General features: G+C 38.6%; 1 protein-coding gene across 4 annotated transcripts in view; it reads right to left on the bottom strand.

The window, feature by feature from the left end:
• Positions 1 to 218: 218 nt before the first annotated feature.
• LOC100674703 (zinc finger protein 782-like) overlaps positions 219 to 26488 on the bottom strand; it is a 53135-nt gene continuing 26865 nt past the window's right edge. For 2 of the 4 annotated variants that reach the window (XM_010587472.3, XM_023544670.2), the window contains exons 3-5: positions 9618 to 9744; positions 7746 to 7841; positions 219 to 5653 (exon numbers count right to left, since the gene is read on the bottom strand). In XM_010587472.3, the coding sequence (XP_010585774.3) occupies positions 3528 to 5653; positions 7746 to 7841; positions 9618 to 9744 (2349 nt within the window). In that variant the 3' untranslated portion in view covers positions 219 to 3527. Of the gene's footprint in view, positions 5654 to 7745; positions 7842 to 8114; positions 8177 to 9617; positions 9745 to 26488 lie in introns of those variants that run through there. The other 2 variants (XM_023544671.2, XM_023544669.2) reach the window with 2 other exon arrangements.

Genomic DNA, 26488 nt, shown 5'->3' with positions numbered 1-26488 from the left:
ATGGAATATTACTTAGCCATAGAGAAAAGAAATTCTGATAAATACTACAACATGGTAGTAGTATGAACCTTGAAAACATTATACCAAGGAAATCAGTCACAAAAGAACATATTGTATGAGCCCACTTAAATGCGATAGGCTAATGTATGGAGACCAAAATTTATTAGTGGTTACCATGGTGGGAGGAAGTGGCGGGGGGGGGGGGCCGGGGAGACAGTCATTGGTTAGGAATTGATTTTCTGTTAATGGTGGTGGAATAATTTGGAAAAGGATAGTAGAGATGGTTGCACATTATGAATGTAATCATTGTCACTGAATTCTACATATAAAGATTGTTGAATTGACAAATGTTTTGGCATATGTACTTTTAATAGGCACAACTATCCACCATTTTTTCAAAGTAAATTCAAGAAATATTAATGATGGTAGTGGTGGTTCGTAATAAAACAGTACTAACACATATATGACAACTGCCATGTGCCAGATGTTCTTCCATTTGCATTAGATAAATTTAATCACCATAGCAACCTTACAATGTAGGTGATAAAAAAAAAACAAAAAACCTTACAATGTAGGTGATATGATCCCAATTTTGCAGATGGGGACACTAAGGTACACAAATAGTGTCCTATCCAATGTCCCACAGGGATCTGGTATTTCAGCACATGGAGTCTAGCTGCAAGTACATGTTATCAACCACTATGTTATATATATCACCAACCCCTGCAAGAAAAGAGCAGAGGACCCTACATGACACTATCATAAGACAGCACAAATGTAGATACTGCATGGGTTATAGAGGATTAGGATTTACACAATGCAACAGCATTATTTGCCTAGGATGGCCATAACAGAGTACCACAAAATGGGTAGCTCAGAAATTTGTCGCAGTCCAGGAGGCTAGGAGTCTGGCAACAGGATGTCAGCCATGTTGATTCCTTCTGACAGCTCTAAGAATCTCTTCCATGTCTCTCACCTATCTTCTGGTGATGAATGGCTTCCCTTGGCATTCCACGGTTTATAGATTCATCTTCACATGGCTGTCCTTCCTCTGTCTCTGTCTCTCTTCTCTCTTTTATAACACCACTCATATCTGATTAGGATATACCCTCTCCAGTGTGATCTCATATTAACATTTTCAAAGACCCTATTTTTAAGCAAGGTCACATTTGGAGGTACCGGGGGTTGGGAGTTCAACATGTTTTCAGGGTACACAAATTCAATCCACGACACCAAGCTATGCAGGCACTTCACTGAAGCATATAAAGAATATGGAAGATAGAGGCTATTTTCTTACTGGGCACCACTATTCACAGCTACTCTTCAAATTAATCAGGGTCATTTTTACAAAAACTGTTTGTGGCCTTTATATTTTATATATTGGTAACACTAAATGCATTGCTGACCCTGAAGCAGTACAAAAGTTTACAGAAAATATCGTTTGGCTTTTTTGCCAAAGAGGCCATTCTGTAACAACGGTTTTTCCTATACACAAATGCGAAGACAATAGCAGAAAGGGGATGAGGGATGGCACTTTTTTTTTCAAACATTTCTCAGAAATGGTTTATTGGTCAAGAGCTATCTGGAAAAGCTAGGCTTATATCATGGTAGTTATTAAGCACAGAGTACAGAATTCCTTCTACAATGACGTGGGCTCCATCACATATCAAATAGCTATTAAATGGCATGCGTACATACAGACAAGTCCTACAAAGCCCAGGGAATATTCACGTACACATTTAATGCTCTGGCTCTGGTAATGCACTTTATTCCTGGTTTTTCAGAAGCTTTCTATACCCAGGGCATGTCTATAAATATTTTGTAGTGTTATTAAAAGTTCTGACATTACATATAAAGAGCTGTGATGTAAAAGTCTCTAGATAAAGGTTTCTACACACATTTTCCAAGTTGATAGATTTCCCTCAGAACAATCGAGATAAAGTTTGAAAATTTGTTGAAAACTTCCACATATCCAGAACAATTTATACCCTTAATTACATGATATTTAATGAGAAATTTCTTGGTAAAGACTGCCCTGTGTCTGCTGAAATGCTGGACTTCTCCACTGGTATTAATACATCATTAATAACGAACTGTGGATTAAGACTTAAAATCACTTAAGGATGTGGTGAGGACTCTCTCCCGTGTGGTTTTTCCATTATACACTGAGTCTTGACTTCAAACACAACCATGTTCATAGGCTGTATTAACTGAGGGATCTCTACATAACTAGTACAGCCAAACCTGAAAAAGCTCAGTAGAAAATAACTTATTTCTGTATCACCAAAACTTCAACATTGTACATGGGGGGAATTTCCTGGTCACTCTTGGACCCTGGCTTCTTCCATTATGTGGCCTTGTATCTTCTGTTCACGCGTCCCAAGGTCTTCAAGTGAGTAATTTCTATTCCATTTTGATGAGGAACATACACAGAACATGGAAGATTTGAAGGGGTGTCTTTTATAGGACTCATCACTGACCCCCACATTATAAAATTAGTCATAAATTAGTGACATACCCCACTTGAAAGAAATAGTGGTTGGGAAACTTACAACAGGCGTGAGCTTAGGGAGGAGAAGAAATGGTTATTGGTATGAAATTAGTCAATATATGACATATGGAAATTACCAGTGTGTAAGTCAAGTTGAAAGTTGACCTCTGGTATGAAGGACGGTCCACATCCCTGATCTGCCTAAGATTGCTTTTGTATGTGTGTTGATATACTATGATATCTGTACCCTCTGAGAATTTTTTGCTGTATTGAGAAAGGTGGCTTCCAATTACTAGTCATCACACTTCACATTCTAGGTTTTCTTTACTGTGTGATTCCTCTGATGTTCAATGACCTGTGAGATTTCCAGAAGAATGTCTGCACATTTACCTTGCTTTTAGAGAACTTCTGTGAAATATGAGTTTTCTGAGGGCTAAGTTCATACCTTTTCCTATATTACCTTCAACAGCTTTCTTGCCTGGGTGGGTAAAAAAGTGAGGTCTGACTTTCTGTGAAATGTCCCATATTCATTACATTCATAGGGCTTTTCTCCTGTGTGTCTGCTTATGTGCAGTGAGAGTCGCTTTTTTGAAGAGATACTTCCCACAGACATTATATTCATAGGGTTTTTCACTATATGAGTTATTTGATATTTTCTTATTCCTGACTTTGGCTTTGGCTGAAAGTTTTTCCACATTCACTACACTCAAAGGGTTTCTCTCCTGTAAGTACTCTCTTATATAGTAAGAGGGATGACTTCCAGCTACACGTTTCCTGTATTTGTCACATTTATAACCTGTGTGAGTTCTCTGATGATCTCCAAGATGTGACTTCTGGCTGAAAGCTTTCACACATTCATCACATTTACAGGGTCTATCCCATGTGGGAGTTCTCTGGTGACTTCTGAGGTATAACTTCTGGGTTAAACCTTGTCCACATTCATTACATTCATAGAGTTTTTCCCTGGATGTGTTGTCTAGTTTATAATCTGAAGTCTGATTGACAGTGGAAATTTTTCATTACTATCCTAGGGTTTCTATTTTGTGTGCATTCTCTGATGGACTCTGAGGGTTGCCTTAGAGCTTAAAGTTTTCCCGCATTTATCACATTTATATGGTTTTTCCCGCGTATGTGTTTTCTGATGACCTCTAAGATGTGACTTCTCTCTGAAAGCTCTCCCACATTCATTACATTCATAAGGTTTCTCTCCTGTGTGAATTCTATGATGTCTCATCGCTCTTGATTTCCTGCTAAAAGTTTTCCCACATTCAATACATTCAAAGGGTTTCTCCCCTGTGTGAGTTCTGTGATGTACCGTAAGGTTTGACTTCCAGTGAAAAGATTTCCCACATTCATTACAAACATAGGGTCTCTCACCTGTGTGAGATCTCTGATGTTGTGTTAGCTCTGACTTATTCCTGAAACCTTTTCCACATTCATCACATTTACAGGGTTTCTCCCCTGTGTGAATTGTCTGATGAATTCTGATATATGATTTACAAGTGAAAGATTTCCCACATTCATCACATTTATAAGGTCTTTCCCCTGTGTGAGTTCTCCGATGACCTCTGAGAATTGAGCTCTGGCTGAAACCTTTTCCACATTCAAGACACTCATAGGGTTTCTCCCCCGTGTGTGTTCTCTGATGACTTCTGAGGATTGAGTTCTGGCTGAAACTTTTCCCACATTCACCACATTTATAGGGTTTCTCTCCTGTGTGAGTCCTCTGATGTTTCCTTAGGGCTGATTTATCACTGTAAGTTTTCCCACATTCATTACATTTAAAAGGTTTCTCTCCTGTGTGCATTCTCTGATGTAGTGTGAGGTTTGACCTCCTGCTAAAAGATCTCCCACATGCATCACATACATAAGGTCTCTCACCTGTGTGAGTTCTCTCATGTTTTCTTAGGTCTGACTTATACCTGAAACCTTTCCTACATTCATTACATTCAAAAGGTTTAACCCCTGTGTGAGTTTTCTGGTGTTCACTGAAGCGTGACTTCCAGCTGAAAGATTTCCCACATTCATTACATTTATAAGGCTTCTTACCTGTGCACTTGCTCTGATGTTTGCTTAGGTATGACTTCAGCTCGAAAGCTTTCCCATGTTCACTGCATTCAAAGGGTCTCTCCCCCAGGTGAGTTCTCTGATGGTTACTTTGTTCTGAGTTCTTCGTGAAAGTTTTCCCACATTCATTACATTCACAGTGTTTCTTCTCTGTGTGAGTTTTCATATGGAAAATGAAGTATGACTTCCTAGAGAAAGATATTTCACATTCTTTGCACTCATAGGGCTCTATGCTTGTATGAGTTCTCTGATGTATGTTTAAGGCTGACTGGAAGTTAATGGTTTCTCTGCATTTGTTATACATACAGGATTTCTCTGCTATGTGAGTTTTCTCACATACTGTAAGGGCTGAGTTATGGCTGAAGCTTTTTCCACATTCAAGTGGTTTCATCCCTGTGTGAGCTGTCTGATGTCCTCTGAGATCTGAGTTTTTGCTGGACATTTTGTTTACTATGTCTTTTCTCTGAAGTTGAGTTATCCTAATGAAATTAACCCCATTTTTGTTAAATTCATTTTCATTAAGTTCACAGGTACTCTTCTCTTCTGTGTGAATGCTATGAGAGACAAGGGTTGACTCATGTAAGTTTATACCATATTTATTATAAGTATAGGATTTTAGTTTTATGTGAGCTGTCCTAGGTGTAATGAAGGTTGCCTTCCCATAGAAGGCTTTTCCATTTTCATTACATTCAAAAGTTTGCCCAAAAGTCTGAATTGTCTGATGCTGAACACACGCATCCTCCTGACTAAGGGTTTTCACGTCTTGATTATAAGCTAAAGATTTCTCTCCGGTATTCGTTCCCTTATCTCGAATAGTGAGACACTTCTCACATGCATTAAACTCATAATCTTTCTTTCTTGAAGACCTACAATGTGGAACCAACGGTATGAGACTCTGGTAATCAGGCCCTGTAATGTCACACTTACAGGGCATTTTTCTTGAAGTAAATGTATCTATGCTCTGTGTACATGGTTTTCCTGAAATTTTCTCTTGTTCAGTTGTCAATATTTTATTGGTGGTGAAAAAAACTTGCCAAAGATGTTTGTCTTGGTTTTCCGGGCTCTTCTCTAACCAGTCATCATGTTGGCAGTCTTCTAAAAATTAGAAAATTAAAAACAACATATGAGACTGAACATATTTTTCATTGCTTAAAGTCTCCTGGTGGGTAAAAACATACTCAGTTGAAGGACATCATTGTAAAGTAGGGGTTGATAAACATTCTTTGTAATGTCAGGATAGAAAACATTTTAGGCTTTGCAGGCTACACGGTCCCTATCACTAGTCAGCTCTATTGTTGTATGAAGGCAGCAACTGACTATATATAAAAGAACTAGCATGGCTGAATTCCAAAAATCTACAGGTAAGAGTTCAGATATGGCCCAAAGGGCTACAACGTGCCAACCCTTGTTCTAGAGTCTCAGCTGCTATCCACTATATTTGGTATAAAACCAGAGAAACATATTAGGGTCTACTACATTTAATGTGCTTCTGTTTCTCCTTAAAGCATTTACAATTGTTGATTGATAGATCTTGATGATATTTATTTGTTGCATAAATAATCAAAAAATTTATTCTGTCCTTTAAAAATGGTCTGTATTTTATAATTATTATTCAAATGACCTCTGTAATGTATTTAATTGTGCCCCCCAAAAGAGTATGTTAAAAGCCTAAACTCTGTGCTGGTGAATGTCACCCTTGTTTGGATACGGGATCTTTCTTTGGAGATATTACCAGTCAAGTTAAAGAGGTCATACTGGAGTAGAGTGGGTCCTAATACTTACTGAATGGTGTCTTACAAAAGCAGAGATCAGACATGGAGACAGAGTCACACACATAGGGGAGGGTGGCAGGTGAAGACACATCTACAAGCAGTAAAGGAATGCCAAGGACTGCAGGCAGCCACTAGAGGCTAGGAGAGAGGCATGAAACAGTTCCTCACTCAGAGCCCTCAGAAGGATTCAACATGGCCGACATACTGATTTAGACTTCAAGTCTACAGAATTCTGAGGCAATACATTTTTTTGTTTAAAGCAACCCACTTGTGGTATTTTGTTACAGTAGCCCTAGGAAACTAAGATATCTTTTTTCTAATTTAATGTTTTGCCTGAATTCAATCTTAAGTGATAAATAAAAGATCCCTGCATTATTTCTATGATTATTGGTTCATTAATTCACTACAGGCAGTCCCTGGATTACCAACAAGTTCTGTTTCTAACTCTGTCTTTAAGTCAAATTTGTACATAAGTCAGAAGTTAGATATGGTTTGTATCTAATGCCACTTAGTCAAATGTTTGTCTTAGTATATAGTACAGAGTGTGCCTTTCTATGCATAAAAACATTATAAAGAAACACTTCCAGATACACTAAAACATCTCCAACATAATACATAATAATATTTTAATGCACCTTGCAAAGTAGTGCCCATTTGTTATTATAAACCATTTTATGTACCTCAAATTTTTATGGGAGTTACTTCATAACCATGGGATGTACGTAAGTCAGAAGTTCCTAACACAGAGACTACCCATATTTTATATATTAAACTTTCCATATAATTTTTTAGGTAGATCTCTTTGGTACAATATGATAGCAATTTCTCTTATTGGTGACTCTAACACAATGACATTAGTTGATATGGCAGATATGTTTATCTTAAGTTATGCAGAGCTTACAAGAGTTCTGATTTTGTTCTGTTAAGTTTTTCTTCTAATAATCAGGAGGGTTGTACTGTTGCTCTATTAGGTAGCTTTCTAATTACAAACATATATTTCATTAATCATCTATCGAGACAGTATCTAATTGCTATGGGTCAAAAATGGACTCAATGGCACCTAACAACAACAGTAATTCTGCTGCAGGTAACCAATGAGAAAATTGTTTTCTCTCTCTCCCTTCCAATCCTTTAACTCCCATTTTGAGTTGCTTTCACAATTTTATTTAGTTTTTAGCACTTTACTATTAAATACAACTCTATTCCTTGGTTTGTGAGCTGTAAATAATTTATTTCGGACCCCAGCTTTTGAAGATGAGAAAATCAACACAGTTATATTGATCACCTTCCATATTTTATTGGATCTATGCTTTATAAATTTCCAAACAGAAAGGGCTCTAAAAGCATCCACTTCTAGCTGATCACTGTAGATTCAATTTCTCCTGAATACCTTCTGTTAGTATTAAATATCTCACCTGGGTAGCTCCTGTTTAGAAAGTCCTCGTCTAATAAGCTTGGATCTTTTGCTTGCTCCAGCTTTAAGATCACTTCTGGTTTTGTAAAGCAATACCCTGTAAATAAGAAATGATTCAGGATTTGATCAGGTGATGGGCTTCTATACTTATGAATGGGAAGGAAGGTATAACTTAGCTGCTGCACATTAAATGTGATAATTTGACGCTTTTGGGGGTAAGGTAACAAAAGGAATAAATCTCCTTATTCCCTGAATCTCAACCCTAACTAACATCAAATTTTAATAACAGTCCAGGTGTACTGGGTTTTACAAAAGGGACTACAAGGGACTTACACTTTTGGCCATGATGAAGTATCAGGGACCAATTTACCTTGCCATGTCCAACTGATAACCATATAAAATTAAACAACAGGAAGTGCAGAGCAGGGATTCCTAAGAAAAGAGAAACAAATTAGGTGAGTCCTATGACTGCCACAGCTTATAGCCTGGAGAGTTTCCAGGCCAAGCACAGAAAGAAGAAGCCAAAGGAGAGCCTGAGAGTCTCAGTAAGTTAAGGAGCTACTGCTGGGAGTTTAGGAAGTTCAAGGCAACTAGAATTTGTGGGACAAAATACTGAAAAAGAAAGAGCTGTACTAAGGGAGAGCCATGGGGATTTGCAGTAAGGTCTCTGTGAATCTTCCACGGGGTACTAACTTTTTCAACAATATAAGGAAACTACCAAATGTTGGTGGAAAAAGCACCAGAATAGAATAGGCTGAAGGGGCCCTGGTGGTGCAATGGTTAAGTGCTCGGCTGCTAACCAAAAGAAAGACCAGCAATTTGAACATACCAGTGGTTCCATGGAATAAAAGATCTGGTGATCTATTCTCGTAAAAATTATAGCCTAGGAAATGACACAGGGCAGGACTACTCTATCACGTAGGGTCACAATGAGTCGGAATCGACTCAGCACACAACAACAACAGAGTACGCTGAAAAGTCACCAAAGAACATAAAGAGGTGGGAATAGAATAGAAAAATCTCTTTAACAGTCTGATAATGCAGTAGAATAACATAATGAGTACTTCCTTAGTAGAGGGACCAAATTAGCCCTATACTAAAAGGTGCTCTGAATCCAAGATAATAAAGCTTAAAAGTAAACCCTGAAATGATTAAACTAGCCCAAGTAACTACATTCCCTAAAAAGTACAAAAATATTTAAAAGAATTCAACACATCTGTGAACGAACAAAGTAAAATTCACATCATGAGGCATCCAATCAAAAATTACCTGGTCTGCAAAGTAGGCACATATGACCCTCAAACAGGAGAAAAGCTGATCAATAATTTAGTGGGCAGAATTGTGTTCCCTAAAAAGTCTTAACAGCCGAGATCTGTGACTGTGATCTTATTTGAAAATTAGGAGATGTAATGAAGATGAGATCATACTGCATTAGGGCAGGCCCTAAATCTAATAAATGACATCTTTATAAGAAGACAAAGATTTGGAGAAGAAGAAAAACACACAGAGCCAAGTGAAAACAGAGGCAGAAATTGGAGTGATGCACCTACAAACCAAGGAACGCCAAAGACTGCTGACAATCACCAGAAGCTAGGAAGAGACAAGGCAGGTTTCTTCCATAGAACCCTCAGAGGGAGCATGGCCTTGCCAACAGTAGGATTTTGAACTTTAGTCTTCTAGTCTCCAGAATTGTGGGAGAATAAATTTCTGTTGTTTAGCCACCAGTTTATAATCATTTGTTAAGACAGCCCTAGAAAACCAATAGCAATCAAAAGAGAATAGAAAGTGACACACAGGATAAAAAAGCAACATTGAAGCACAAAAGAACAAAGAAAACTGCATTCTACAGAGTTACACGGTAACGTCTGCTCACCCACTGAGATGAGGTGGCTGTAGTTCTCCAGCATCACATCTCTGTATAGGATCCTCTGAGCAAGGCTCATGTACTTCCACTCGTCTTGGGTGAACTCCACAGTCACATCTTTGAATGACAACGATGCCTGTAAAAATACATTTTTGGTCAGTCTGAAGAGTTCAGAAACAGGCGACATGCAACACACTTTTGGAAACGCATCATATCTACTGTTGAAAATTTAAAACAAAATATAAATGAGTTTTTCTTAGACCTTGGAAGTATCACACAATTAGTACAAACATTATTCTCATGTCCTAATTTGTTTGTATTTCGTTATAAAATATATGCATACACTAGCAGTTAATATATTACTGGATAAAGCTTACCATCTTTGTTTTAGATAAAGTTATTATAAATAGGCTTCCAGTAATCTTCCAGATACCCTAATACAATCAGGACTGTCCTGAGCACTTTCTAGGGTACACACAACCAATGCTCTCTCATGGTCTCAATAAAGACCTTGATGTAAGCCCTGGGGTTATCACACACCATCAAACTTGTATTTCAGAAGCAATGTTCAAGAAGTGTAGAGTATTTTAAAAGCAGTTAAAAAGAAGAGACAAATTCAAGAGATGAATACCTATATTAAGGAAATACAATAGGGATAAAGATAGGAAACTAATTTTAGAAGAGAAAGAAAGAAAATTTGATCACTGATTTATTGGGCATTTACACAGAAAAAGCACATAAGCAGTTAGGTAGATGTTGATGTCATTAATTGAGGCTGGAAGTATAGAGTTGGGCAGAGGATCAGTATACAATCTTGCTTTAATCTTAGCTATGGAAAATATAGGTGGAATTATCCGTGAGCACATAAGGGAAGTCTAGGATGAAGATAAAATTTAGGAGCCGTTAGCCATTAAGGGGGTAACTAAAGTCATAAGAGAATATTCACTGTCTCAGAAAGAATCTACACACTGAGGAAAGAAAATGACCACGTGCAAAATTCAAGAGTGCACCAATTTTAAGAGGCTGGCGGAAAAAGAATAGGCTAAGGAGTAAGTTTCTAAATGGTGAGAAGAAAAACCAGAGTGAGTAGAGTGTTAAAAATTAAGAGAGACCATTTCAGCATAAATGATTCCTCTAGTTTAAGATAATAACTGTTGTCTGTTTGAGGACAGACTGTAGTGGAGCAATGCTGGAAGCAGTGACAATTCAGAAATGATTTCCATAATCCCAGCAAATGGTCATGGTGTTAAGGGTGTTAGCAATGGTATTACTTTAAACACCTCAGCTTTTGAATGTATCTTGCAGGTAGAGTCAGCAGTATGAACGCGCCTGTTTAACCACAATTTGCAAATGTGTGTACTGTCAATCTAATTTTTGCAAAAATAATAAAGTCAGAATTATCTTTTCTTAGACATAATCCCATAATATTACCTAAACAAAGGAAGAGAGAGATTTGTGCTTACAAATTGGAAAACTCAATATGATATCAATTCATCCCCAACTGATCTACAGACACAGAGTACTCACAATTAAAATCCAGGAAGCTTTGCTGAGATACATTATAAAACGTATACAGAAAAGCAAAGGACCTAGAATATCCAAAACATTTTCGAAAAAAAGAATACATTTGGAGGACTCACATTACCTGATTTCAGAACTACCTGTACACAAGCAACAGTAATGAAGAACATACAGTATTATCAAAGAAAACAGATTCAGCTGGAACACAATATAAAGTCTAGAAATACGTGTGTGTACTATCTACTGATTTCCAAAAGAGGTGCCAAGGCAATTCAATACAGAACGTTTATACTTCTTAACAAATGGTGCCGTAACTTTCAAAGTGGACTTGAATTCAATGTAAATGTACACTGCAAATTCTAGGGCAGCCACAAAAATAATTATAAAATGATGGAGAATTGAAATGCTAGAAGACGAAAGAAAATGGAAGACTATAAAACACTCAATTAAAACTGAAGACAGGGATGGGGACCAAGATGGCTGACTAGGTAGAAGCTTCTGCTGATCCCTCTTGCAACAAAGACTTGAAAAAACAAGTGAATCGATTACATACATGACAATCTACGAACCCTGACCATCAAGCATAGAACTAAGGAGTTGACCTGAGTGACAGCGCAGTGAAAGGCCATGAACTGAGGCAGCGATCACTTCCAGAGCCAGCATGCCATGCCACAGCCTTGGGCCCTCGCAGTTCCCTGGAGCCAGAGCTGTGGGGCTGATCGCAGCTTATTGAGACGGGGCAAGCATGGGATGCAGCCCTGGCTCCCTGGAGTAACCTTGGCGGGGACCCAGCCAGTGCACGCAGGCTGCATGCTGACATGGCTGATAGAAGAACGAGAAACCACAGGGGAGCAGAGACTGGTTTCAGAGCCTGGCGTGCAGCGTCCCAGCCAGAAAACCTTGGCGCTGGGCTTTGGCCTAAACGTGCAGGAGCTGATCACGGCTTCCTGAGATGGTGCAGGCACGGGACGCTGCCCTAACCTCTGGGGGTGATCTTGACCCAGCCAGCGCACACAGGCTACACGGCCCTCTGGAATCTCAGATAAAACAGTCCTCGCCAAACAAGATCAGTAACTTTGTCTACCTTGCCGGCGCTACTCTCTCCTATCTATCTGATCCCTCCCCTCCCTGCCCCAGCTGGCTTCATTAACATTGGAATTCCCTGGGCCAGGAAGTGAAGTGCTCTGTGGGGGGAAGGGGATTTTTTTTTTCTAACCCATTCTCCTGGCCTGAGAGAAGCAGCAATTAACAATCAGGGGGAAAAATCCTACCCTGACTTCCCTAAGCTGGAATAATAACACAGAACCAGCTCCAGCCAAGAATAAGAGATCCATGGTCTTTGGCTTTCATCCCTACAGGGAACCAGGTGGCTATTATAATGCAAAGGCAATTCTGATAGAGATCTGACTGTAACTGTTTTAGCTGAGCAGTAGAAAGGCAAGTTTTGGAGGTCTGATACCTCTACCTATTCAACAGAGCCCTCAGTGATCCACAGCAGGGAACTGAGGGCTAAAGCTCCACCCACACCACCTAGCCACCTGCTAAAGGGGTCTGAGGATAGTGACGTCTACCAATCTTTAGAGGTACAAGCATTGGGTGCCTAAGGTACAGCTGCAGAGCACACCCACCACAGTACTCTAAAGAACAGACACACTCCCAACTCACTGACACGTGGGGGAAGGCTGTCAGCATCCTGCCCTCCTCGGAGTGTGACCCCCTGCCGTTACTAGAATCTAGTACATACAACCATTGCCACTACTCCTCTAAGTTAATAAGTGACAGTCTACACCACACACTTGGTGACCCAAAATCAGGACACCTAAGCTGATTCTATTCAAGAATAGTGAATGGACTCATAGGCTCATGTATCTGGTAACAGCTCAAACCAGCTGGTAACAGGACATAAGCGATTCAAAGGGTACAACAATCAAGGTAGCACAATCTAGTAGCCCATCTGGGTATAATGAAAAAAACAAGAAGATAAGACTCAGTGAGCAAATATAAAATAAATCATTACAATATCTGATAGATGGCTTGGAGACAGCAGTCGATATCAAATCACATAAAGAAGCAGACCATGATTGCTTCTACAAACCACCAAAGAATCAAAATCTTTCCCAAATGAAGATACATTCCTGGAATTGCCAGGTGTAGAATATAAAAAACTAATATACAGAATGCTTCAAGACATCAGGGATGACCTCAGAAATGAAATAAGGCAGGCACTCTACAGAAAAAGCAAAGAAACACACTGATAAAGCAGTTGAAGAAATCAAAAAGATTATTCAAGACCATAGTGAAAAAATTAATAAGATGCAAGAATCCACAGAGAGACAGCATTCAGAAATCCAAAAGATTAACAATAAAATTACAGAGTTAGGCAACACAATAGGAAGTCAGAGGAGCAGAATCAAGGAACTGGAATACAGAGTGGGGGAGTTGGAGGATAAGGCAATTGACACCAATATAAAAAAAAATTTTTTTTTTATAGTTGAAGAAAAGTCAGATAAAAGAATTAAAAAAAATGAAGAAACCCTAAGAATCATGTGGGACTCTATCAAGAAGAATAACTTGCGTGTGACTGGAGTTACAGAACAGGGAGGGATAAAAGAAAATACAGAGGGAATAGTTGAAGATCTGTTGGCAGAAAACTTCCCTGGCATTGTGAAAGATGAAAGGATATCTATCCAAGATGCTCATCGAACCCCATACAAGATAGATCCCAAAGAAAATCACCAAGGCATATTATCATCAAACTTGCCATAACCAAACAAACATAAGGAGAAAATTCAAAAAGCAGCCAGGGATAAACGAAAAGTCACCTACAAAGGAGAATCAATAAGAATAAGTTCAGACTACTCAGCAGAAACCAGTCAGGCAAGAAGACAATGGGATGACATATATAGAACACTGAAGGAGGAAAACTGCCAGCCAAGAATCATATATCCGGCAAAACTCTCTCTCAAATATGAACGTGAAATTAAGACATTTACAGATAAACACAAGCTTAGAATTTGCAAACACCAAACCAAGGCTACAAGAATTACTAAAGGAAATTCTTTGGTCAGAAAATCAATAATATCAGATACCAACACAACACAAGGTCGCAGAACAGAATATCCTGATATCAACTCAAATAGGGAAATCACAAAAACAAAATAAGATTAATTAAAAAAAATGCTGAAAACGGAATCATTGAAGTCATTACGTAAAAGATTACAATAATCAAAAAAGAGGGACTAAATACAGCAGGCACAGATCTTCCATATGGAGAGGAAACTAAGGCAATATAGGACAACACAAGTTAGGTTTTTACATAGAAAAATAGGGGTAAATATTAAGACACCACAAAGAGGTCTAACAATTCCATACTTCAAAATAAAAACCAAGATAAACATAACGACTCAGCAACAACAAATTCAACTACTATGAAAATGAGGAACTATTTATATAGAAAAACTTCTCCGCACAAAAAATTAAGTGGAAAAATGAAATTGTCAACAACACATAAAAAAAGGCATCAAAATGACAGCGCTAAACTCATCTATAATTATGCTGAATGTAAATGGACTAAATGCACCAATAAAGAGACAGAGAGTCGCAGCTTGGATAAAAACAACACGATTCGTCTATGTGCTGCCAACAAGAGACACACCTTAGATTAGACTTAGGTTGTAGTTGTTCTTAGGTGCCGTCAAGTTGGTTCCTACACAGCGACCCTATGCACAACAGAATGAAACACTGCCCAGTCCTGAGCCATCCTTACAATTGTTGTTATGCTTGAGCTCATTGTTGCAGCCACTGTGTCAATCCACCTCATGGAGGGTCTTCCTCTTTTCCACTGACCCTGTACTCTGCCAAGTATGATGTCCTCCTCCAGGGACTGACCCCTCCTGCTAACATGTCCAAAGTATGTAAGACACAGTTTTGCCATCCGTGCCTCTAAGGAGCATTCTGGCCACACTTCTTCCAAGACAGATTTGTTCATTCTTTTGGCAGTCCATGGCTCATTCAATATTCTTCACCAATACCACAATTCAAAGGCGTCAACTCTTCTTCGATCTTCCTTATTCATTGTCCAGGTTTCACATGCATATGATGTGACTGAAAATACCATGGCTTGGGTCAGGCGCACCTTAGTCTTCAGGGTGACATCTTTGCTCTTCAACACTTTGAAGAGGTCCCGTGCAGCAGATCTGCCCAATGCAACACGTCTTTTGATTTCTTGACTGCTGCTTCCATGGCTGTTGATTGTGGATCCAACTAAAATGAAATCCTTGACAACCTCAACCTTTTCTCCATTTATCATGATGTTGCTCATTGGTCCAGGTGTGAGGATTTTTGTTTTCTTTATGTTGAGGTATAATCCATACTGAAAGCTATGGTCTTTGATCTTCATTAGTAAATGCTTCAAGTCTTCTTCACTTTCAACAAGCAAGGTTGTGTCATCTGCATAACGCAGGTTGTTAATAGTCTTCCTCCAACCCTGATGCCCCGTTCTTCTTCACATACTCCAGCTTCTTGGATCATTTGTTCAGCATACAGATTAAACCAAATCAAAACCAAGCCCAGTGCTGTCGAGTCGATTCCGACTCATAGCGGCTATATAGGACAGAGCAGAACTGCCCCATAGAGTTTCCAAGGAGCACCTGGAGGATATGAACGGCTGACCCTTTGGGTACAGCTGTAGCACTTAACCACTATGCCACCAGGGTTTCTGCAGATTAAACAGGTATGGTGAAAGAATACAACCCTGACTCACACCTTTCCTGACTTTGAACCAATCAGTATCCCTTTGTTCTGTCCGAAAAACTGCCTCTTGATCTATGTAAAGGTTCCTCATGAGCATAATTAAGTGTTCTGGAATTCCCATTCTTCGCAGTGTTGTCCATAGTTTGTTATGATCCACACGGTCAAATGCCTTTGCATAGTCAATAAAACACAGGTAAACATCCTTCTGGTATTTTCTGCTTTCAGCCAGGATCCATCTGACATTAGCACGTCCTCTCCCGAAATTGGCCTGAATTTCTGGCAGTTCCCTGTCGATATATTGCTGCAGCCATTTTTGAATGATCTTCAGCAAAATTTTGCTTCCATGTGATATTAATGATATTGTTCTATAATTTCCACATTCATTTGGATCACCTTTCTTGGGAATAGGCATAAATATGGATCTCTTCCAGTCAGTTGGCCAGGAAGCTGTCTTCCATATTTCTTGGCATAGACGAGTGAGCACCTCCAGTGCTGCATCTGTTTGTTGAAACATCTCAACTGATATTCCGTCAAGTCCTGGAGCCTTGTTTTTCGCCAATGCCGTCAGAGCAGCTTGGACTTCTTCCTTCAGTACTATCGGTTCCTGATCATATACCACCTCTTGAAATGGTTGAATATTGACTAATTCTTTTTGGTATAATGACTCTGTGTATTCCTTCCATCTTCTTTTGATGCTTCCTGCATCGTTTAATATTTTCCCCATGGAATCCTTCACTATTGCAACTCGAGGCTTGAATTTTTTCTTCAATTTCTTTCAGCTTGAAAAATGCCGAGCATGTTCTTCCCTTTTGGATTTCAATCTCCAGCTCTTTGCACATGTCATTATAATACTTCACTTAGAGACAGAAATAAACTAAAACTCAAAGGATGGAAAAAAATATATCAAGCAAACAACAATCAAAAAAGAGCAGGAGTGGCAATCTTAATTTCTGACAAAATAGACTTTAAAGTTAAATCCACCACAAAGGATAAAGAAGGACACTACATAATGATTAAAGGGACAATTTACCATTAAGATATAACCATACGAAATATTTATGCACCCAATGAAAGGGCTGCAAGATACACAAAACAAACTTTAACAGAACTGAAAAGTGAGATAGACACCTCCACATTTATAGTAGGAGACTTCAACACACCACTTTCAGTGAAGGATAGGACATCCAGTAAGAAGCTCAGTAGAGATACGGAAGATTTAATTGCTACAATCAACCAACTTGACCTCACAGACTTATACAGAACACTCCACTCAACGGATGCAAAGTATACTTTTTTTTTTCCTAGTGCACACGGAACATTCTCTAGAATAGATCACATTTCAGGTCATAAAACAAACCTTTGCAGAATCCAAAACATCGAAATATTGCAAAGCATCTTCTCAGACCATAAGGCCATAAAAGGAGAAATCAATAACAGAAAAATCAGGGAAAAGAAATCAAATACCTGGAAACTGAAAAATATCCTGCTCAAAAAAGACTGGGTTACGGAAGGCATTAAGGAGGGAAAACAGAAATTCATAGAATGCAACAACACTGACAACACTTCCCATCAAACCTCTGGGACATAGCAAAAGCAGTACTCAGAGGTCAATTTATATCAACAAATGCACACATACATAAAGAACAAAGGGCCAAAATGAGAGAACTGTCCCTACAACTTGAATAAATAGAAAGAGAGCAACATCAGGCACCAGAATAAAACAAATAATAAAAATTAGGGCATAATTAAATGAATTAGAGAACAGAAAAACTACTGAAAGAATTAACAAAGCCAAAAGCTGGCTCTTTGAAAAAATCAACAAAATTGATAAACCATTGGCCAGACTGACTAAACAAATACAGGAAACAAATAACCCGAATAAGAAAAGAGATGGCCCATATCACAACAGACCCAACTGAAATTAAAAGAATCATATAAGATTACGAAAAATTGTACTCTAACAAATTTGAAAACCTAGAAGAAATGGATGAATTCCTAGAAACACACTACCTACCTAAACTAACACAAACAGAAGTAGAACAACTAAATAGACCCATAACAAAAAAAGATTGAAAAGGTAATCGAAAAACTCCCAACAAAAAAAAAGCCCTGGCTCGGACAGCTTCACTGCAGAGCTCTACCAAACTTTTAGAGAAGAGTCAACACCACTACTATTAAAGGTATTTCAAAGCATAGAAAAGGATGGAATACTTCCTAACTGATTCTATGAAGCCAGCATATCCCTGATACCACAAAAAAAGAAATACAGAACTATAGCCCTCACGAAGTTAGATGCAAAAATCCTCAACAAAATTCTAGCTAACAGAATTCAACAACATATCAAAAAAATAATTCACCATGACCAAGTGGGATTTATACTAGGTATGCAAGGTTGGTTCAATATTAGAAAAACAATGTAATCCACCATATAAATAAAACAAAAGACAAAAATCACATGAGCTTATCAATTGATGCAGAAAAGGCATTTGAGAAAGTCCAACACCAATTCATGATAAAAACTCTCAGCAAAACCCGTATAGAAGGAACATTCCTCAACATAATGAAGGGCATTTATACAAAGCCAACAGCCAACACCATCTTAAATGGAGAGAGCCTCAACGTATTTCCCTTGGGAATGGGAACCAGACAAGGATGCCCTTTATCACTGCTCTTATTCAACATGGTGCTGGAGGTCCCAGCTAGAGCAATTAGGCTAGACAAAGAAATAAAGGGCATCCAGATTGGCAAGGAAGAAGTAAAAGTATCTCTATTTGCAGGTGACATGATCTTATACACAGAACACCCTAAGGAATCCTCAAGAAAACTACTGAAACTAATAGAAGAGTTCGGCAGAGTATCATCAAACAAGATAAACATACAAAAATCAGTTAGATTTCTCTACATCAACAAAAGAACATTGAAGAGGAAATCACCAAATCAATACCATTCACAGTAGCCCCCAAGAAGATAAAATACTTAGGAATAAATCTTACCAAAGATGTAAAAGATCTATACAAAGAAAACTACAAGGTACTACTGCAAGAAACCAAAAGGGACCTACATAAGTGGAAAAACATACCTTGCTCATGGATAGGAAGACTTAACATTGTAAAAATGTCTATTCTACCAAAAGTAATCTATAGATACAATGCAATTCTGATCCAAATTCCAATGATATTTTTTAATGAGGTGGAAAAACAAATCACCAACTTCATATGGAAGGGAAAGAGGCCCCAGGTAACCAAAGCATTACTGAAAAAGAAGAACAAAGTGGGAGGCCTCACTCTACTCGATTTTAGAACCTATTATACAACCACAGTAGTCAAAACAGCCTGGTACTGGTACCACAGACACATAGACCAATGGAACAGAATTGAGAATCCAGATATAAATCCATCCACATATGAGCAGCTGATGTTTGACAAAGGCCCAGTGTCAGTTAATTGGGGAAAAGATAGTCTTTTTAACAAATGGTGCTGGCATAACTGGATATCCATCTGCACAAAAATGAAACAAGACCCATACCTCACACCATGCACAAAAACTAACTCCAAATAGATCAAAGACCTAAAAACAAAGTCTAAAACGATAAAGATCATGGAAGAAAAAATAAGGAGAACGTTAGAAGCCCTAACACAAGGCATAAACAGAATACAAAACATTACTAAAAATGCTGAAGAGAAACCAGATAACTGGGAACTCCTAAAAATCAAACACCTATGCTCATCTAAAGACTTCACCAAAAGAGTAAAAAGACCACCTACAGACTGCAAAAAAATTTTCAGCTACCACATCTCCAACCAGCACCTGATTTCTAAAATCTGCATGATTCTGCTAAAATTCAACCACAAAAATACAAACAACCCAATTAAAAAATGGTCAAAGGATATGAACAGGCACTTCACTAAAGTAGACATTCAGGCAGCTAACAGATACATGAGGAAATGCTTTTGATCATTAGCCATTAGAGAAACGCAAATTAAATCAACAATGAGATTCCATCTCACTCCAACAAGGCTAGCATTAATCCAAAAAACACAAAAGAATAAATATTGGAGAGGCTGTGGAGAGATTAGAACACATACACTGCTGGTGGGAATGTCAAATGGTACAACCACTTTGGAAATTGATTTGGTGCTTCCTTAAAAAGCTAGAAATAGAACTACCATACAATCCAGCAATCCCACTCCTTGGAATATATCCTAGAGAAATAAGAGCCTTTACACGAACAGATATATGCATACCCATGTTTACTGCAGCACTGTTTACAATAGCAAAAAGGTAGAAGCAACCAAGGTGTCCATCAACAGATGAATGGATAAATAAATTATGGTATATTCACACAATGGAATACTACGCATCGATAAAGAACAGTGACGAATCTGTGAAACATATCATAACATGGAGGAACCTGGAAGGCATTATGCTGAATGAAATTAGTCAGTTGCAAAAGGACAAATATTGTATAAGACCAGTATTATAAGATCTTGAGAAACAGTTTAAACTGAGAAGAACACATTCTTTGGTGGTTACAACAGGAGGGAGGGAGGGATGGTGTGAGAGGGGTATTTACTAATTAGATAGTAGATAAGAACTAATTTAGGTGATGGGAAGGAAAACACTCAATACAGGGGAGGTGAGCACAACTGGACTAAACCAAAAGCAAAGAAGTTTCGTGAATAAACTGAATGGTTCGAAGGTCAGCGAAGCAGGGGCAGGAGTTTGGGGACCATGGTTTCAGGGGACATCTAAGTCAACTGGCAGAATAAAATCTATCAAAATATTCTGCATCCTGCTTTGAAGTGTGGCGTCTGGGGTCTTAAATGCTAGCAAGCGGCCATCTAAGATGCATCAATGAGTCTCAACCCACCTGGATCAAGGGAGAATGAAGAACACCAAGGACACAAGGTAATTTCGAGCCCAAGGACAGAAAGGACTACATCAACCAGAGACTACATCAGGCTGAGACCAGAACTAGATGGCGTCTGGCCACAGCTGATGTCTGCGCTTACAGGGAACACAACAGAGAACCCCTGAGGGAGCAGGAGAACAGTGGGATACAGACCCCAAATTCTCATAAAAAGACCAGACTTAACGGTCTGACTGAGACTAGAAGGACCCTGGAGGTCATGGCCCCGAAACCTTCTGTTGGCCCAGGACAGGAACCATTCCTGAAGTCAACTCATTAGACATGGATTGGACTGGACAATAGGTTGGAGAGAGATGCTGATGAGGAGTGAGCTACTTGCCTCAGGTGGACACTTGAGACTACGCTGGCATCTCCTGTCTGGAGGGGAGATGGGAGGGTAGAAGGGGTGAGAAGCTGGCATAATGGTCACGAAAAGAGAGACTGGACGGAGGCTGCAGGCTGTCTCATTGGGGGGAGAGTAACTGGGAGTATGTAGTAAGGTGTATATAAGTTTATATGTGAGAGACTGACTTGATTTGTACACTTTCCTTAAAGCACAGTAAAAATTATTAAAAAAAAAAACTGAAGACAGCAAAAAAAAGAGGGAATGATAAAAAGAAAACAAAGTTCAAGTGCAACAAATAAAAAAGTTATGAATATGGTAGATAGTAATCCAACTATATCAATAATAATTTTAAATATGAATGGTCTAAATACACCAATAAAAAGAGACTGACAGTCTGGATTTAAAAAAAGAAAAAAGACTCAACCACATATCCACAAGAAACCCATTCTAAATAAAAAAGACACAAATAGATTTAAATTTAGGAAACATAGAAAGATATGCCATGCTAAGATTAATCATGTAAAACTGGAACACTTATATTAATTTCAGACAAAGCTGACTTCTGAATAAAGAAAATGATCAGGAATAAAGAGGGGCATTACATAACAAGAAAGGGATCAATTCCAAAAGAAGACATAAAATATATATATACGGAAACCCTGGTGGCATAGTGGTTAAGAGCTATGGCTGCTAACCAAAAGGTCGGCAGTTTGAATCTACCCGGTGTTCCCTGGATACCATATGGGGCAGTTCTACTCTGTCCTATTTGGTTGCTGTAGTCAGAATCGGCTCAATGACAATGGGTTATACATATAAGCAAATACATATATACATATAAAACACATATATACACACACACATATACATACACGGGCACACACACATGAGGTAAAAACTGGTAGAACTGCAAGGAAAGACAGACAAATCCACTGTTATAATTGGAAATTTATTACATCTACACCAGTAACTGACAAATTCAGTGGGCAGGAAATTACTAACATATAGTTGAACTGAACAACCCTACCCACCATGTGGATATAATTGACATTTATAGAATTCTCTATCCAAAAGCCACAGAGTAAACATTCTTCTCAAGCTCATATGGAATATTCAACATGACAGACTACATTCTGGGCCATAAAAAACATCCTGACAAATTTAAAGGGCTATAAATCATACAAAGTAAACTCGCAGACCACAGTAAATTTAACTAAAAATCAGTAACAGAAAGATATCTAAAAAAACCCCAAATATTTGGAAATTAAGCAACTACTATTAATAACACATGGGTCAAAGATGTCTCCAGAGAAATTAAAAAGTTTTTACTAAATTAAAATATGACTTCAAAATAGGATGTAGCAAAAACAGTGCTTAGAAAGAAATGTATAGCATTCAATGCATAGATTAGTAGAAGGAAGAGCTAAAATCAATAAACTAAGCTACCTTAGTAAACCTGAGAAAAAGAGCAATATAAACCCAAGAAGCAGAAAAAAAAAAAGTAATAAAAAAAACATTAAACATAAACATTGTTGTTCTCAGGTGCCATTGAGTTGATTTTCGATTCACAGCGACCCCCGTGTGACAGACCAGAACTGTTCCAGAGGTTTTCTTGGCTGTAATCATTATGAAAACAGATCACCAGGTCTTTCTCCCACAAAGCTGCTGGGTAAGTTTGAACTGCCAACTTTTTGGTTAGCAACTGAGCGCTTAACTGTGGAGCCACATGGCTTCTGGTTAAGCATTAACCAATGAAACTGAAACAATAGAGAATCAATGAAACCAAAGGCTGGCTCTATAGATTATAAATATCAGAAACTAAAGAGGGATCAGTACTACTGATTCCACTGACATATATCCCATTGATGATAAGAAAAATTATAAATCCTATGCCCTCAAATTTGAAAACTTGCATGAAATGGAACAAATATTTGAGAGACACAATTACCAAACCTCACACAAGGATAGATAAGCTGAATAAACTTACATCTAGCAAAGAAATTAAATCAATAATTAACAATCTTACAAAAAAGAAACTACCAGGCTGAGACGGTTTCACTGGTGAATTCTATAAGGACGCAATAATACCAATTCTCTACAATCTTTTCCAGAAAACATAAGCAAAATATAGAAACAGAGAACACTTCGTAACTTATTCTTGCTACCCCTACACCAAAACCAGAAGACAACATTACAAGTAATGAAAACCTTAGAAAATTGCTCGTGAATGTAGGTGTAAAAATCCTCAACAAAACATCAACAAATTAAATCCAGCATATATAAAAGGAATTACCATAGCGCAACTGTCATGAATTGAATTGTGTCTCCCAAAAATATGTGTCAACTTGGCTAGGCCATGATCCCCAGTATTGTGTGGTTGTGCTCCATTTTGTGATCTGATTACCCTCCATTTTGTGATGTCTTGTAAATTCCAGCCTCTATGCCCTACATTTCCGTCAGTTTGTCATACTGTGCGGGTTTGTGTGTTGCTGTGATGCTGGGAGCTATGACACTGGTATTCAAATACCAGCAGGATCACCCATGGCAGACAAGTTTCAGCTGACCTTCCAGACAAAGACGGACTAGGAAGAAGGGCCCAGCAGTATACTTCTGAGAATAATTAGCCAGTGAAAAACTTAAGAAGAGCAGAGAAACACTGTCTGATATAGTGCCAGAAGGTGAGCCCCTCAGGTTGGAAGGCACTCAAAAGACGATGGGGGAAGAGCTGCCTCCTCAAAGTAGAGTCCACCTTTACGACATGGATGGAGTTAAGCTTTCAGGACCTTCATTTACTGATGTGGCAGGACTCAAAATAAGAAATAATAGCTGCAAACATCCATTGATAATCTGAACCTGGAATGTACAAAGTATGAATCTAGGAGAATTGGAAATGGTCAAAAATGAAATGGAGCGCATAAAGATCAATATCCTAGGTATTAAAAAAAAAAAAGGTATTAGTGAGCTGAAATTCACTGGAAAAGGTCATTTTGAATTGGACAATCATATGGTCTACTACGCTGAGAATGACAACTTGAGGAATGGCGTTGCATTCATCGTCAAAAAGAACATTTCAAGACCTATCCTGAAGAACGATGCTGTCAGAGATAGGATAATATCCACACGTCTACAGGAAAGACCAGTTAATACGATTATTCAAATTTACGTACCAACCACTAAGGCCAAAGATGAAGAAATTGAAGATTTTTACCAACTTCTGCAGTCTGAAATTGGTCATACATGCAACCGTGATGCCCTGATAATTACTGCTGACTGGAATGCAAAAGCAGGAAACAAAGAAGAATCAGCAGTTGGCAAATATGGCCTTGGTGACAGAAACAATGCTGGAGATTCCATGATTGAATTTTGCAAGACCAATGACTTCTTCACTGAAGATACCTTATTTCACCAACATAAATGGTGACTATACACATGAACCTCACCAGATGGAATACACAGGAATCAAATCGACTACATCTGTGGAAGGAGATGATGGAAAAGCTCAATATCATCAGTTAGAACAAGGCCAGAGGCTGGCTACAGATCAGATCATCAGTTACTCACATGCAAGTTCAAGTTGAAACTGAAGAAAACTAGAACAAGTCCATGGGAGCCAAAGTACAACCTTGCGTATATCCCACCTGAATTTAGAGACCATCTCTAGATTTGATGCATTGAAAACTAATGACTGAAGACCAGATGAGTTGTGGAGTTGTGCAAGGACATCATACATAAAGAAAGCAAGAGGTCATTAAAAAGATAGAAGAGAAAGAAAAGACCTAAATGGATGTCAGAAGAGACTCTGAAACTTGCTCTTGAATGTCGAGTGGCCAAAGCAAAAGGAAAAAATGACGAAGTTAAAGAGCTGAACAGAAGATTTCAAAGGGTGGCTGGAGAAGACAAAGTAAAGTATTATAACGACTTGTGCAAAGATCTGAGATGGAAAACCAAAAGGGAAGAACACACTCAGCATTTCTCAAGTTGAAAGAACTGAAGAAAAAATTCAAGCCTCAAGTTGTAATACTGAAGGGTTCTACAGGGAAAACATTAAACAACACAGATGATGAAAGGAATACACAGAGTCACTATACCAAAAAGACTTGGTTGTCATTCAACCATTTCAGGGGGTAACTTATGATCAGGAACCAATGGTACTGAAGGAAGAAGTCCAGGCTGCACTGAGGGCATTGGCAAAGAACAAGGCTCTGGGAATTTGCAGAATACCAATTGAGATGTTTCAACAAACAGATGCAGCACTGAAAGAGCTCACTCGTCTATGCCAAGAAATTTGGAAGATAGCTACCTGGCCAACCAACTGGAAGAGATCCATATTTACGCCTATTCCCAAGAAAGGTGATTCAACCGAATGCAGAAATTATTAAACAGTATTATTAATGTCACATGCAAGCAAAATTTTGCTGAAGACCATTCAAAAGCAGCTGCAACAGTACATCAATAGGGAGCTGCCAGAAATTCAAGCCATATTTAGAAGAGGATGTGGAACCAGGGATATCATTGCTGATGTCAGATGGATCCTGGCTGAAAGCAGAGAATACCAGAGAGATGTTTACTTGTGTTTTATTGACTATGCTAAGGCATTCGACTGTATGGATCATACCAAATTATGGATAACATTGTGGAGAATGGGAATTCCAGAACACTTAATTGTGCTCATGAAGAATCTCCACATGGCTCAAGAGGCAGTTGTTCAGACAGAACAAGGGGATACTGATTGGTTTAAAGTCAGGAAAGGTGTGCGTCGGCGCTGTATCCTTTCACCATACCTATTCAATCTGTATGCTGAGCAAATAATCCGAGAAGCTGGACTATATGAAGAATAATGGGGCGTGAGGATTGAAGAAAGACTCATCAGTAACCTGTGTTACGCAGATGACACAACCTTGCTTGCTCAAAGTGAAGAGGACTTGAAGTACTTACTGATGAAGATCAAAGATGATAGCCTTCAGGCTGGATTACACCTCAATGCAAAGACAACAAAAATCCTCACAACTAGACCAATAAGCCACATTATCGTAAACGGAGAGGAGACTGAGTTCATCAAGGATTTTATTTTACTTGGATCCACAATCAACAGCCATGGAAGCAACAGTCAAGAAATCAAAAGACACACTGCATTAGGCAAATTGGCTGCAAAAGACCTCTTTAAAGTGTTGAAAAGCAAGGATGTCACCTTGAGGACTAAGGTGTACCTGACCCCAAGCCATGCTGTTTTCAGTTGCCTCATATGCACGCAAAAGGTAGATAATGAATATGAATACCAAAGAACTGATGCCTTTGAATTGTGGTGTTGGTGATGAATATTGAATATGCCATGGACTGCCAAAAGAACGAACAAAT

The sequence above is a fragment of the Loxodonta africana genome, chromosome 9, assembly GCF_030014295.1.
Source record: "Loxodonta africana isolate mLoxAfr1 chromosome 9, mLoxAfr1.hap2, whole genome shotgun sequence".
NCBI lineage: Eukaryota > Metazoa > Chordata > Mammalia > Proboscidea > Elephantidae > Loxodonta > Loxodonta africana.
This window is presented reverse-complemented; position numbering and strand designations above follow the sequence as displayed.